The 12,785-nt window shown below is 39.4% G+C and overlaps 1 protein-coding gene and 1 long non-coding RNA gene across 4 annotated transcripts in view; one reads left to right on the top strand and one right to left on the bottom strand.

Moving 5' to 3' along the window:
• FAF1 (Fas associated factor 1) overlaps positions 1 to 5,634 on the bottom strand; it is a 497,713-nt gene extending 492,079 nt beyond the window's left edge. The window contains exon 1 of one of the 3 annotated variants that reach the window (XM_070780362.1): positions 5,199 to 5,634. In XM_070780362.1, the coding sequence (XP_070636463.1) occupies positions 5,199 to 5,243 (45 nt within the window). In that variant the 5' untranslated portion in view covers positions 5,244 to 5,634. The remainder of the gene's footprint in view (positions 1 to 5,198) is intronic. The other 2 variants (XM_070780369.1, XM_070780377.1) reach the window with 2 other exon arrangements.
• A 124-nt stretch (positions 5,635 to 5,758) lies between these two features.
• LOC139179809 (uncharacterized) lies at positions 5,759 to 8,178 on the top strand. The gene is made up of 2 exons (XR_011564175.1): positions 5,759 to 5,906; positions 7,851 to 8,178. It is a non-coding gene; the product is annotated as an uncharacterized lncRNA (long non-coding RNA).
• Positions 8,179 to 12,785: the final 4,607 nt, after the last annotated feature.

Raw genomic sequence — 12,785 nt, 5'->3', positions numbered from 1 at the left:
TTAAAACTGTCAACAATGAAAATAACAGCTAAAATTTATTAAACACTTTCTATATCAGACATCTGTTCTAATCACTTTAACTCATTTTTCCTATGGGAAAACTGAAGCGAAGTGGTATGAAGTAACTGGTCAAAAATGACAAGATGAGTAAGAGGCAGAGCTGTGATTTTAATCTAAATAATCGGACATCAAAGTCCATTCTCTTAACCACTATTTACTAAACTTTAACCTACATGCCAAAACCTTATTTCCACAATGACCAACCATCCAAACACAAAACAATATGATTTGTCCCTCTAAAAATAAAGGGACAGTGAAGAAAAGAAAAGAAAAAAGAGTAACAAGACTACTTCCTACCATAGCACTCAATCTCACCCAAGATAACTTCCCAGGAAGTAAAGATGATGTTCCATGAATACTTAGTTTGGTCCCTGATTCACAATATCACCAAGGAAACCTGTCTGTCTGATTAGTACCAATTCTATTCACAGTCTGATATCCTCTTTTGTAGAAGATAACTCTTTGTGTCAAACTGAGAAAGACAGGAGGATTCACAGCTTTACTTAGAAGGAAAAAATGTAATGAAAGGGTAGACCAGTAGTGTCATGAAGAGTTCATGCTTCAGAGAGGAATTGATAGGCAAATGAAAATTTATTATATTGATAATCCAATAAATGTAAATGTACAAAGCAATTTAGGTAACAAAGGTATTACTAGCGGGAAAGACCAGGAGTGGAAAACAAACGCACAATTGTGTCATCCAGGATACACAACTGAAGTAACATCAAAATCAGTGCCAAATTAGAGAAGAAATAAAGGTCTTCTTATTGTGACCAACAGAACTAGATTCAAGAAAAAAATACTTTTTTAGCAAAGCAGATGAGTTTTGTTTAAGAAAAAGTCTGAAAGAAAATATTACTACTAGTTAGAGTTGCTTTTGCTTCACTTGAGTAGAACTCTAATCTATGTGTCTGTATTATCGGTTACCAAGAAACAGAAAAATATGTGACGCACATGTGACACTAAATTGCTACACCACTCATTTTGCTCTCAAAAAAAAAAAAAAGTATAAGTAAAAAAAGTATCTTAAATGAAAAACAATTTGGCATAGTATTAATTGAAAAGTTAAAGGGATGGGGAAGAGAGAAGACTCATTCTTCTGTTCATCTAGAATTAAAGTAAAAGGTAACTATTTACTAAATAGCAACTACAATTTTGTTTGCAAAAGTGTTTTCTCATCTGTAAGCAAATCAAATACAGTATCAAGAGTTTGTTTGATCAAATGATTTTTGTTCTATACCTCAACCTTTAAAAAAATTCAAAGAATTATACAATTACAAAAAGATTTGGAATTTTCACCTGAATGCATCTCTTTGTTATAAAAAAAGACCTTAAGGAAGGGGAAAAACTCACAATTCATCAGTGCCTGCCTGTTTTTTAAACCCAGGAAATTCCTTTACACCCCCTCCTCATTCTGGTTAGCCAGAACTGTAGGTGTACTAGTCTACTCATTCCTTTACCAGTAATATACTATGCTAACACTATTTACATTTAAAGCTGATTTTTGTTAGACTATTCTAAGTTCCAAACTTACTTGTTCAGAGTGGAATTTACAAATAATTGATTAAACACTATGTTGTCATTCTCTCCACTCAATTTTGGGGATGCAACCACTATGGAAAACAATAGGCAATTCCTAAAAAAATTAAAAATAGAAATACAATATGATCTAGCAATTCTACTTCTGGGCATATATCCAAAAGAATTGAGAACAGGGACTTAAAGAGATATTTGAACACCCATGTAGAACATCAATGATTCACAATAGCCAAAACATGGGCGAAAAGTGTCCACTGGCAGATGAATGGATCAACAAAATGTGGTACCTACACAAAATGGAGTATTATTAATAGTCCATTATATTCCATATTCCATTATATTATTCCATGTATTCAATAATATTAGAAAGGAAGGAAATCCTGACACATGCTACAACATGGATGAATATTGGGGCCATTATTCTAAGTGAAATAAGTAAGTCACAAAAGAACATATACTGTATGATTCCACTTATCTAAAGTACCTAGAGCATTCATATTCACAGAGACAGAAAGAATGGTGGTTGCCAGGGACTGGAGAGAAGGAAGAATGGGAAGTTATTTAATAGAAACAGAGTTACAGTTTTGCAAGATAAAAAGAGTTTTGAAGATGGTTGGTTCCACAACTGTGATCATACTTAAAGCCACTGAACTGTCATCCACGCATCTCTATCTCAAATCTCTTAACTTGAAAATAGTTAAGATGGCAAATTTTATCTTATGCGTATTTCACCACAATTTAACATTTTTTCCAATTGGTAGCTGCTTTTACTTGGGGTTGAGGGGGAGAAATCTTTTAGAAGACAATTGGAAATATATTTGCTTTGTAATTGGTTCACTCACCTACAAAACCAAATGTATTCCATTAAGTGTGAGCCATAATCTTTCATCCACTACTTATCCCATTAAAAGAAACCAGGCAATTTTTAAAAATTATAGCCTAAGACTTGGAATGTAGATGCTTGAATGATACATGCTTCTTCTATAACTGGTCAAATCAATTTCCCTACCCAAAACTCAACATAGTAAAATTATGTTCTATTTACCTCATATGATTGTTAGCCACTCCTCCACTGACTTCACCAGAAGTCCTTTCTTTATTAAGATGAAATATTTAGAGAGAATACAAAATCCTTCTCAAGAACTTTCCCACATTTGGACACTGTATTTGTAAGAACCTATTATCTAGCAATAATCAACGTCATAAACGTAATTATTTTAAATTTTAGTCACATTTTAAAATCATGTCCTTTTCTACAATGGCAGCAATGAGCTCAAAACTATTATTAATTTTCACAATCATATGAAATAAGCAGAACATAATTACACTATGTTCACTCTTGCTGGGGAAATCAATTTGTCCAGTTACAGAAGAAGCCAGTATCATCCATACATCTATATCTCAAATCTCAAGCTATAATTTTTAAAGTAAATTGATTGGTTTCTGGTAACTGGATAAATGTTTTTTTTTAGGTTAATTCTATAAAACTTTTACATAATATTATTTAAAAGAATAATTTTTATTTTTGTTTTGTATTGGAGACAGCTGATTTCCCTGGAGAAGGGAATGGCAACCCACTCCAGTATTCTTGCCTGGAGAATCCCATGGACAGAGGAGCCTGGAGGGCTACAGTCCATGGGGTCACAAAGAGTTGGACAAGACCGAGGAACTAACACACACACACACACACACACACACACACACACAGCTGATTTACAATGCTGTGTTAGTTTCAGGTGTACAGCATAGTGAAGAATAATCCATTTTAAAACCAAGTCCACTGGAGTAAACTGATCTGGAATCATCATTTGCAAGAGGAATACAAGGTTCCTAAAATACACAAAAAGCTAACATGCTTGTGTACGGTTTTCTAAATAACTTTATTTTACAATAATATTCTCCTTCCTATTTGACAATATGAAATTAACTCTCACCATTTGGCAAATAATTGTTTGATGCAGATGCCATAAGCTTCTTTTTTCCATTTGTAAACAACTGTTCACAGCATTGCCAATTGTTTGAAGAAAAAAACTTACTAGAATGTTTTCATGTGCTCAAAATAAAATCTGAAAAGCTTGTCAGAAAATCTTACTTTACCTCTGAATACAAGAATTCTAAATTTCCAGACCAAAACCAATACATCTGAGCATAATAATTGTCACAAATGAGAGAAAACAGCAACAAGTTACTAGAGTAAGTTTTAATGAGTAAACTATCCTTTTTGTTGTAGTCTAAAGCTGTTCCTACCAGAGCAGAACAATTTTACAAAAGGATAAAACCATTTCTAGATATATAGAGTCCTTTGTCACACAATCATATTCCACATTAGGTAGAAGACTGAATTGGAGAATGAAAAAAGAAAGTGAAATTAGGCAGAAAATCTCAGGCCAATCCTAATCCTACAAAGCACCAAAAGCTTGTGGTCAACTTTTCAGAACCTCTTTCTGAGTTTGAAAGTTACAGTATAATGAAATGCAGACACATGCATTTCCCTAATGTAGCAGGTATCTTAGATAATTAAAAGCAAACTCTGGAAATGGACATCAGAATATAAAGTTGTAAGAATAAGTAACTTTAAAAATCAAAGAAAGAAGAAAAGCCCTACAAAATATCATTAAGAAAAAATACTGCCTACTAAGCTAATGTTAGACCATGTGCAATGATGACAGCGTTAAAGGAAGGAAATGTCTGCCTATATGTTACTGAAGCTTCTAAGTTAATGCCAAAATAAATGATTAAAAACATCTCACTACAACATTTTCTTCAAACATCAAAAGGCAAAAGTGGTGTTTACAGGGTATTCTAACTCCAAGTGCTTCGTGAAGCATACAGCTCTACTTTCAAAGGGTCTCCCTAAAACAATCATATGCCAGTGGCACTACAGTTGGGTTCACTAAGAAATAATCTTAGCTCATCCTTTAAATTATTCCTGGAGAAAGAACACCAACCAAGTAATTCAAATCTGTAGAGGAAGGGAGTCCAAAAGCATGGATTGGTAATTTATTCAACTTGTGAATTCAGTTTGTAAATTCACTTTGATATATACACTCCTCATCTTCCTATACCCAAAGAATCTAATTAGGCATCAAAGTCTCAAATGTTTATTCTCCTTCAAAACCAGCACAATGCCCTGCTACCCTTACCATCTCATCATTCTTTTTAACTCTCCCCTTAATACACCACACCCACAACACCACACCCACACTCCACACAGCACACTGTCCTCATAAACAACCCAAACTCCTCACCCAAAGCACCTCATACTTAGAAGCCCCATATTTAATACCTTCAAACTCTACACACTCTTCATATAATACAGGAAACAATACACAGTCCACACACAAAACAACCCAACACAATACCACCTCACCCTATAAACCACATTCAAACCGTACATAACACATTCTACACACGCCCCAACACACCATAATCCCCCACAGCTCACAACACACACACATCCCAAGCCAGGTACTGTATAAAAAAAAACCTAAACCACACAGCACTGCTGTGCTCAAACAAACGCTGTGAAGAGGCCACCCTTTGGGCACTGGGAAGCCACGAGGTTGGAGATGGGAGGACAATCGGGCCCAATACTTCACCTGAAAATCCGCCAGGATCATCTCCCGGTCCATGTTGGACGTCATGGCGGCCGCCGAGTTCCGCGGCTCCGGGAGCGAAGCGCGCACCTGGGAGGGAGACTGCGCCTCCTGCGGCCGTCGCCGCCGCCGCCGCCGCCGCCGGGCGCCGAAGGGCTGGCGGGCGAGCCGGCGGGCGGGCCGGCGGGCCGGCGGGCGGGGCAGTGCGGGAGGCTAGGCGCTCATGCACTCGGTAACCTTCAGGCGCCTGGGCCGCCCGCCTGTACCCTGTAGAGCCCGCTCCGCAGCCTCCCAGACAGAGAGGTTGGTAAGGATGTGGGTCCGGTCTTACTGTCGCCGGCCAGGATGAAGGCAGGTTGCGACACCGCGCACCCGGCTCTCTTCAGCGGCGGCGAGACCGGCGGGGGCGGAGAAAGACAGCGAAAAAGCAGGCGGGCAAACGCCACGGCCGCCTCCGCCTCCTCCGCTTCCTCCCAGGCCGCCGCCTCCGCCCCTGGTTGGCCAGAGCCAAGGCTGTCGCACATTTTGCCTGTCATCGAGGTCGCAAAGCGCCGCTTTGCGGCTGCCACGTGACTGCTCTCCTGTCAAGCGCTGGACTCGCGACTACCCGGCGGGGATCTGCGCGCGGCTGGCGGGGACGCCAACCTGAAACTGCGGGAGCTTGGAGTCCCGCAACAGGTTTTTCCGGTTTGAATCAAGCAAAGGCCTGAGGTACCGCCTCTCTCTGGCTGGGTTGGCGGTCAGTTTCTGCTCCTTACGTTGTTATATAGTAGCACACATACACGTCAGCCCTCACAAACCAACTCAGCACAGTCACAACCCGTCTAACAGCATTTCATAAATGTACATTTTCTCTAACAAAGTTTCACCAAAATACAACTTCATATACAGTCTTTTACGTCAACCTGTCAAAACCCACTTACACACTGTCATACTCGATCCCAAGCCCTGACGCTTGCATCTTCAGACATAATGTATAAAGGATGACGCCTTGCATCCTCAGACATAATTAACAAGGAGTAAGAAATAACCAGATTCCCACGGTAGTTATGGGGCAGACATGGAAGCTGAGAAAGGTGAGAATATCCATCCCAAGACAAAGATGATCAGGCTTTGAGCCAAAAATAGACAAAGACTATGTACAGTGAGAAGGAAATGGCAACCCGCTCCAGTGTTCTTGCCTGGAGAATCCCAGGGATGGGGGAGCCTGGTGGGCTGCCGTCTGTGGGGTCATACAGAGTCGGACACGACTGAAGTGACTTAGCAGCAGCAGCATGTACAGTGAAGTGTGATAGTTTGTAATTGTCGCTGGAGGAAGAGTGACAATAGAATTGGTTCAACTTTGACTTGGGAAGATATCATCTTCTGGATTGAACTAGAGCTTGTATTTGTCTTGGAAAGTATATAAAATCCTGAAAGTGTAAAGTAAGATGGATAATTTTGTGCTGTAGAGTTGAAATAGATAATAGTGAAATCACCATATAGAATCAAGGCCTAGATCTTTGTATTCCCTGAACTCGAAGAGCACTGTGGTGTTCCAAAGGTCTAGGTTTATTATGTGGGTTTTTTTTTTTTTTCTTTAAATGAAAACAGTCTGTATTTAGCCCAGAATCAGCTAGATAAGGAATAGAACCCTCCATAGTCATATGAATTGAAGGGTTTCCTGGTTAATTGCTGCCCCCCAAGGAATTCCAAAATAAAGCATGAATGTGAATCACGAGGTGAAACATACTACCAGCAATTTAAGTGTGGCAATTCACTTGTCCCATTCATATATGTCATTCTCAGCACAAAGCAAGTGAGCAAATCCTGCAACGTTGAGATTTTTCTGTGAGGAAATGTGTGTGTATCCGAGCCAATTCAAATCTAGTACTGCTCCCCTTTTCCCTCCCTTCTCTCCATCTGGAAATTAAAAGGATGTGGTAATGTAGAAACCAGGGAAGAGTACACTGAACATTCAGGAATATGGTTTCTAGTACTGCTTTCCCAACTAATTAGTTAGGGAAAACTGGATGGGTCACTTAGACTCTCTGACTCCAGCTTCTGACATGACTATTTCAGGTGATGAGAAAACAATTATGAAAATGCATGGAAGCATAAGATATTTTTACAAAACAAGCATAAACTGCATAGCATTACTAGGCTTGAGTTCTAGTTCTGCCCCTTGACAAAAACAAAAAACTTAGCTCTGAGTCTCAATTTATTTCTAAAATGGGGCTCATAAAACTTACTTCATAAGGTGATTGTGAATATTGAGTGTATAATGCTTGTGAAAACTTTTCAGAAACCTTAAAGCTGTCTAAACATATTAGTTGCTATTACTTGTATGTATGCATGTGTGCTAAGTCACTTCAGTCATGTCTGACTCTTTGCAACCCCACGGATTGCAGCCCACCAGGCTCTTGCAGGCAAGAATACTGGAATGGTTGCCATGCCCTCCTCCAGTATTACTTGTACACCAGTTCCTAAATGCTTTTCTCAGGATAACCTCTTTCATAAAACTTAAGCCAACAAGGACTCTCTTCCTTTCTAATCACTGCTTTAACGATCTTTACAACACAATTTAATACTCTGTAATTAAACTCTGTAATTTTTTTGTCTAATTGTTTCATCTACACATTTTAATATTTATTTTTGTTTATTTGGCTCCTCCAGGTCTTAGTTGCAGCATGTGGGATGTAGTTCTCGACCAGGGATCAAACTGGACGCCTGCATTGGGAGCTCAGAATCTTAACCACCACACCACCAGGGAAGCCCCTATGCATGTTTTAATCTCTCCTCAAAGTCTGAACGTCCCTTGAGATTATAAGCCATTTCATTCCATGTATTTTTATATTCACCATAGTTCATTCATGGCAAAGTCTTGGGTATATAACAACCAAAGCTTTTGAATTTATTTTTATTGGATGTCTAGTATGTACAGGTATTTTACACATCTTATCTCATTTAATGTTTACAACGGAATAAACAGAATAAAAAACTGCTCTGAGAAGTTAATAATGTGCCCAAAGTCATGCTATACAGTGAGGCTAGGTCAAAACTAGTGCTCTTTCCACTTACCTGTTGTTTCCCCACATTTTACCCTCCATAGTGTATAGTGAGGCGATTGATTCTTCTCTATGACCTAACTATTCATGGTTGGATATCCAGAGTAATTTTCTACCAGAAAAATAAATACTGAATTGAGAAAATTCATTTCACCAGAATTCCTTCCTTAAACAATTTCATTGCAGTGTCACAAACTAAGAGAATAAAAATGTATAGAGATTCTCTGTCCATAAACACGAGCAAAGAAAAATGGTTTTAATATATCCATCCTTAGTTGTTCTACTGCATGAACTCATGGAGCTCAGTCTAATTCAAATATAGATCTTTCTCTAGAATCTCCATGTTCTTTGATCTTCAGTTCAGTTCAGTTCAGTCGCTCAGTCGTGTCCGACTCTTTGCGACCCCATGAATCGCAGCACACCAGGCCTCCCTGTCCATCACCAACTCCTGGAGTTCACTGAGACTCATGTCCATCCAGTCAGTGATCCATCCAGCCATCTCATCCTCTGTTGTCCCCTTCTCCTCCTGCCCCCAATCCCTCCCAGCATCAGAGTCTTTTCCAATGAGTCAACTCTTCGCATGAGGTAGCCAAAGTACTGCAGTTTCAGCTTTAGCATCATTCCTTCCAAAGAAATCCCAGGGCTGATCTCCTTGCAGTCCAAGGGACTCTCAAGAGTCTTCTCCAACACCACAGTTCAAAAGCATCAATTCTTCAGCGCTCAGCTTTCTTCACAGTCCAACTCTCACATCCATACATGATCTTACCATTCTTCTTTCGAAAGGAAGTTTTATTTCATATTTTTTCAAATATATATATAATATAATCTATTTGTAAATATTTTGATAAATTTTTAGTTGTAATAATTTTCAATTTATCTAATACTTGCAAACATAGTACAGAATGTTCCTTTAATCCAGCTTCCTCTAATGTTACCATCTTACACAACCATGGTACTGCTATCAAAACTAAGAAATTAACATTGGCATAATACTGTAATGTTTCAGAGACTCTATTTGGATTTTTACATTAATGTACTTTTTCTGTTCCAGGGTCCAAGCCAGGATTAATGGTTCTGTTTCCTTAGCCTCTTCCAATTGTTAACAATTACTCAGTCTTGACTTTTGAAGAATAGTGGTCAGAACTTTACAGAATGCCCCTCAGTTTGGGTTTGTCTTATAATGTCTTCTCAGAATAATGCTGAGTTTATGGATTTAGGGGAGACCACAAACATAATATGTCCTGATCACATCATATCAGGGACACATGATATCAACATGACTTATTATCGGGGGTGTTAAGCTTGATCTTTCAATTAAGTTAACCAAGTTTTTAAACTGTTACTCAATTATAAATCATGAGATTAATGCTACTACAGTTAGATCCACACTCAAGTAATCAAAAACATATTATATATAATGATTTAATGTTCCTTAAGGCACTAGTGCCTGATCCTGTCTCGTTTTTTTTTTTTTTTTTTTTTCCTTTCTTTTACAACTTATTACAGAGAAAGGGAAAAGGATACAGGCCAAAACCAGCCCATGGAAGAAGCATTTAGAGAAAAATCTGGAAGGGTTCCAAACACAAAGCTTCCAGAGTCCTGGACTCTGAAGTAGTGGAAAAGGCCTAACATTTGGGAATCCAAGATCTGAGTTCAAATCTTATATCCACTACCTACTGGCCTTAGTCACAATTTCTATAAATCTCAATTCCTTCACCTGAAAAGAATGAGGAGATAGTTTTATTTACATCCCAGAGATGTTGTAAAGATTAAATAATGTATACATCGTATGTTATATCCAGGAAACACTACACAAATATTAATCGTTGCCATTATAAACTTTTGAGTTGCTTACTGTGCATTTTTTTCTCACTTTACAAAAAGACTTCCATAAGTGGTATGAGAACCCATATGAAAAAGCCTACTGAATCTCAGAAATAAAATGCCAAATGCCATTTCATTATGCCACAATAATGAAATGATGAAAAGTTCCCCTGAGTATACCAACCTGTTTCCTACCTCTCTTGGATCTATAAATATAATAAAAGGAAGATTTTGAAACTATGTAAATAAATTGTAAATACCATATATACATACCCATAAGTCATTCAGAAACTATGCATACTTAAGTCAAAGAGGGGGAAAGCACAAAGGAATTTGATTATAGTCTTTCTATAAGTCCTTTAAAATAAGTATGAATTGCTGAAAAGAAAAAGTTTCCATGACTGTTTGTATTTTATACCCAACTAAAAGGCTCTGTTTCAGTGTTTGAGATGTGCCATTACTGTGTTAAAAGACAAACTACTATTTTCAATATAGTAGATTCTTAACTGTAAATCTTTCTTGTATACCACGTTAGAATGTAAGCTTGTTGACCGCAGAGATACTCACCTTTGAATCTATTTCAGTGAACTAGCAATCAATATGAGATTTTCATTGAGGGTCCTCTGTAGTCTTACTTATGCTTTCTGAACTAAAATTGTAACTTCTGTGCCTCTGGACTGCCAGTTCTGGGTTATACAATAAGCAAACAAAGTATATGCTTTAGGACACCAGCAAAGCCAAAGTGAAAAACAAACACACACATACACACACAACTTCCTTAAATTGTTTAATATTTCAGCAAAATCACTCAAGTAGTAAGATGGGAAAAGTCAGAACCTTGTTGGACTTCTTCACATTTATTTTTTGGTCTTGTATTATTTTTATTTACACATTAGGTGAATTGGTGGGACATCAAAATCTTTTCAGTGCTTAGGATCTCCAAAAATCTTAATCCAGCTCTGTAGGCATCTTAAATTACCCTAAATTTTATTTCTTGTTATTCAGCAAAAAGAATTTTATTTCATGAAAATTATAAACCATGTATACCTATACTTCACATGAGTACAATTTAAGAATCTTCCTTATTACACTGTCTTCTCTTAGAAACCATAATAAATGCTAGACAGCAACTCTCATAAGTTGGATTAATGCCAGTTACCTTATCAGCCAACAATACTACTATATCATCACACACCCTCCAGCTGTACTGAAGGATTACATATTAATTTCCCAGAATAATCAGAAGTAAATTATATTATTTATGGTATTTACTGGTATATATGGAATCCTAAAAGTTCTATTTGAAATGTCTAAATACACGTAAGAAGCAAGAGGAGTTAATTTCTTGTGTTGTAGTTCATGTTTGATTCACATTTCAAGTTTAGTCACCTAAGAAAATAGCTCTGGTTATTTTTGTTAACAATTCCGTTAAAGGAAACACCACCAGATTGTTCAAAGTTTGAACTCTCCCTCTACCTACCAGGCAATCTGTTGCTAATGACTATCCAGATGTTGTTGGTGTGTTTCGTTGCTAATACCTACAGTGTACCTCAAAGAGCTCGGTATAGATGTTGCTTGAAAATATGCTTGCTAGAGGCCGGTAATAATTAGACCACCTGTCACTTTTTGTTTGGTTTCATTTTGCCCACTGGGTGCATCATGCAACAGTGTTGGATATTTTTAAGACCAAAAAATATAGAAAGCAGTAATTAATTAATCTTACATAGCTAAAAAAGGAAGTAAAAGTACAGAGAACTGGTACCTCGGACGACTGAAATAAACATTAGGGAAGATATTATTCCTTTACATTTAGACACCCCTCCCCCACCCCAAACAAGTCCCATCTAAAGTAGTCAGAGAGAACTTTGACAAAAACAAATGGCCTTCTTAGAAAACCCTTCCCAAAACCTACTTTAAAAAAAATTTTTGGCTTTAAAGTTAATTGCTTTTCTCCCTTTCCCCAAAGAAATGGAATATTTCCGTTTCAAGTCCCTGGAACATTAAGGCTTCAGAGTTCGTCGTGATTTCTTACCTACACCATGCCTTTAGTTTTCGTAACAATCAGTCTAGAAAAGACTTTTGCTTTTTCTGAGCACAGTTTTTTGCTGTCAGTCAGGTCTCTCCCTCCATCCCCGCGGCCACCTCGGCCCACCGCGGCCCTGGGCGTTGATCTGGCAGGTGCGGGGCCGAAGCGCTGGACTGAGAAAGAGGCCGAGTTTGCACAGAGCGCGCCACGGAGGTGGCGGCGGCAGCGGCAGGCCTGGCCTCCCGAATTTCGAGAGCCTGGCCGGGGAGCGCTGAGGCGGGCGGCCTGCCCCGCCAAGGCCGGGGAAAGACTAGCTCCGCGCCAGCCTCCTCTCTGCCTTCCAACAGTCAGCGCCGCCGAGCCTCCGAGGCCCTGCGGCTCTCCGCACCCTTAATTAACAAGCCTCGTTTCCCCACCTCCGGCCCCGCCGGCCTCAGGACAGCTCGGGGTTTCACGTCGCACCCTCCATTCCGCCCGCCAGCCAAAGGAGGCCAAACCCGGCTTTGCCGGGCCGAAAGCCGCTCCAGCCCGGGCCTGGCCGCTGGGCTGGCGGGTGGGAGCCAGCGCAGGAGACAGCGAGGGAAGCGGAGAGCCGGGAGGCGGGAGAAAGGGCGCGGGGCTGGGGGCGGGGCGAACCGGGCTGAGAGCTCGAGCGCCACCAGGGCGGAGGGCGGGGCGTGGGCGGCGCCCGGC

The sequence above is a fragment of the Bos indicus genome, chromosome 3 (genome assembly GCF_029378745.1).
Source record: "Bos indicus isolate NIAB-ARS_2022 breed Sahiwal x Tharparkar chromosome 3, NIAB-ARS_B.indTharparkar_mat_pri_1.0, whole genome shotgun sequence".
In the NCBI taxonomy this organism is placed as follows: Eukaryota; Metazoa; Chordata; class Mammalia; order Artiodactyla; family Bovidae; genus Bos; species Bos indicus.
The sequence above is the reverse complement of the archived record's forward strand: the minus strand, read 5'-3'. Positions and strand labels throughout refer to the sequence as shown.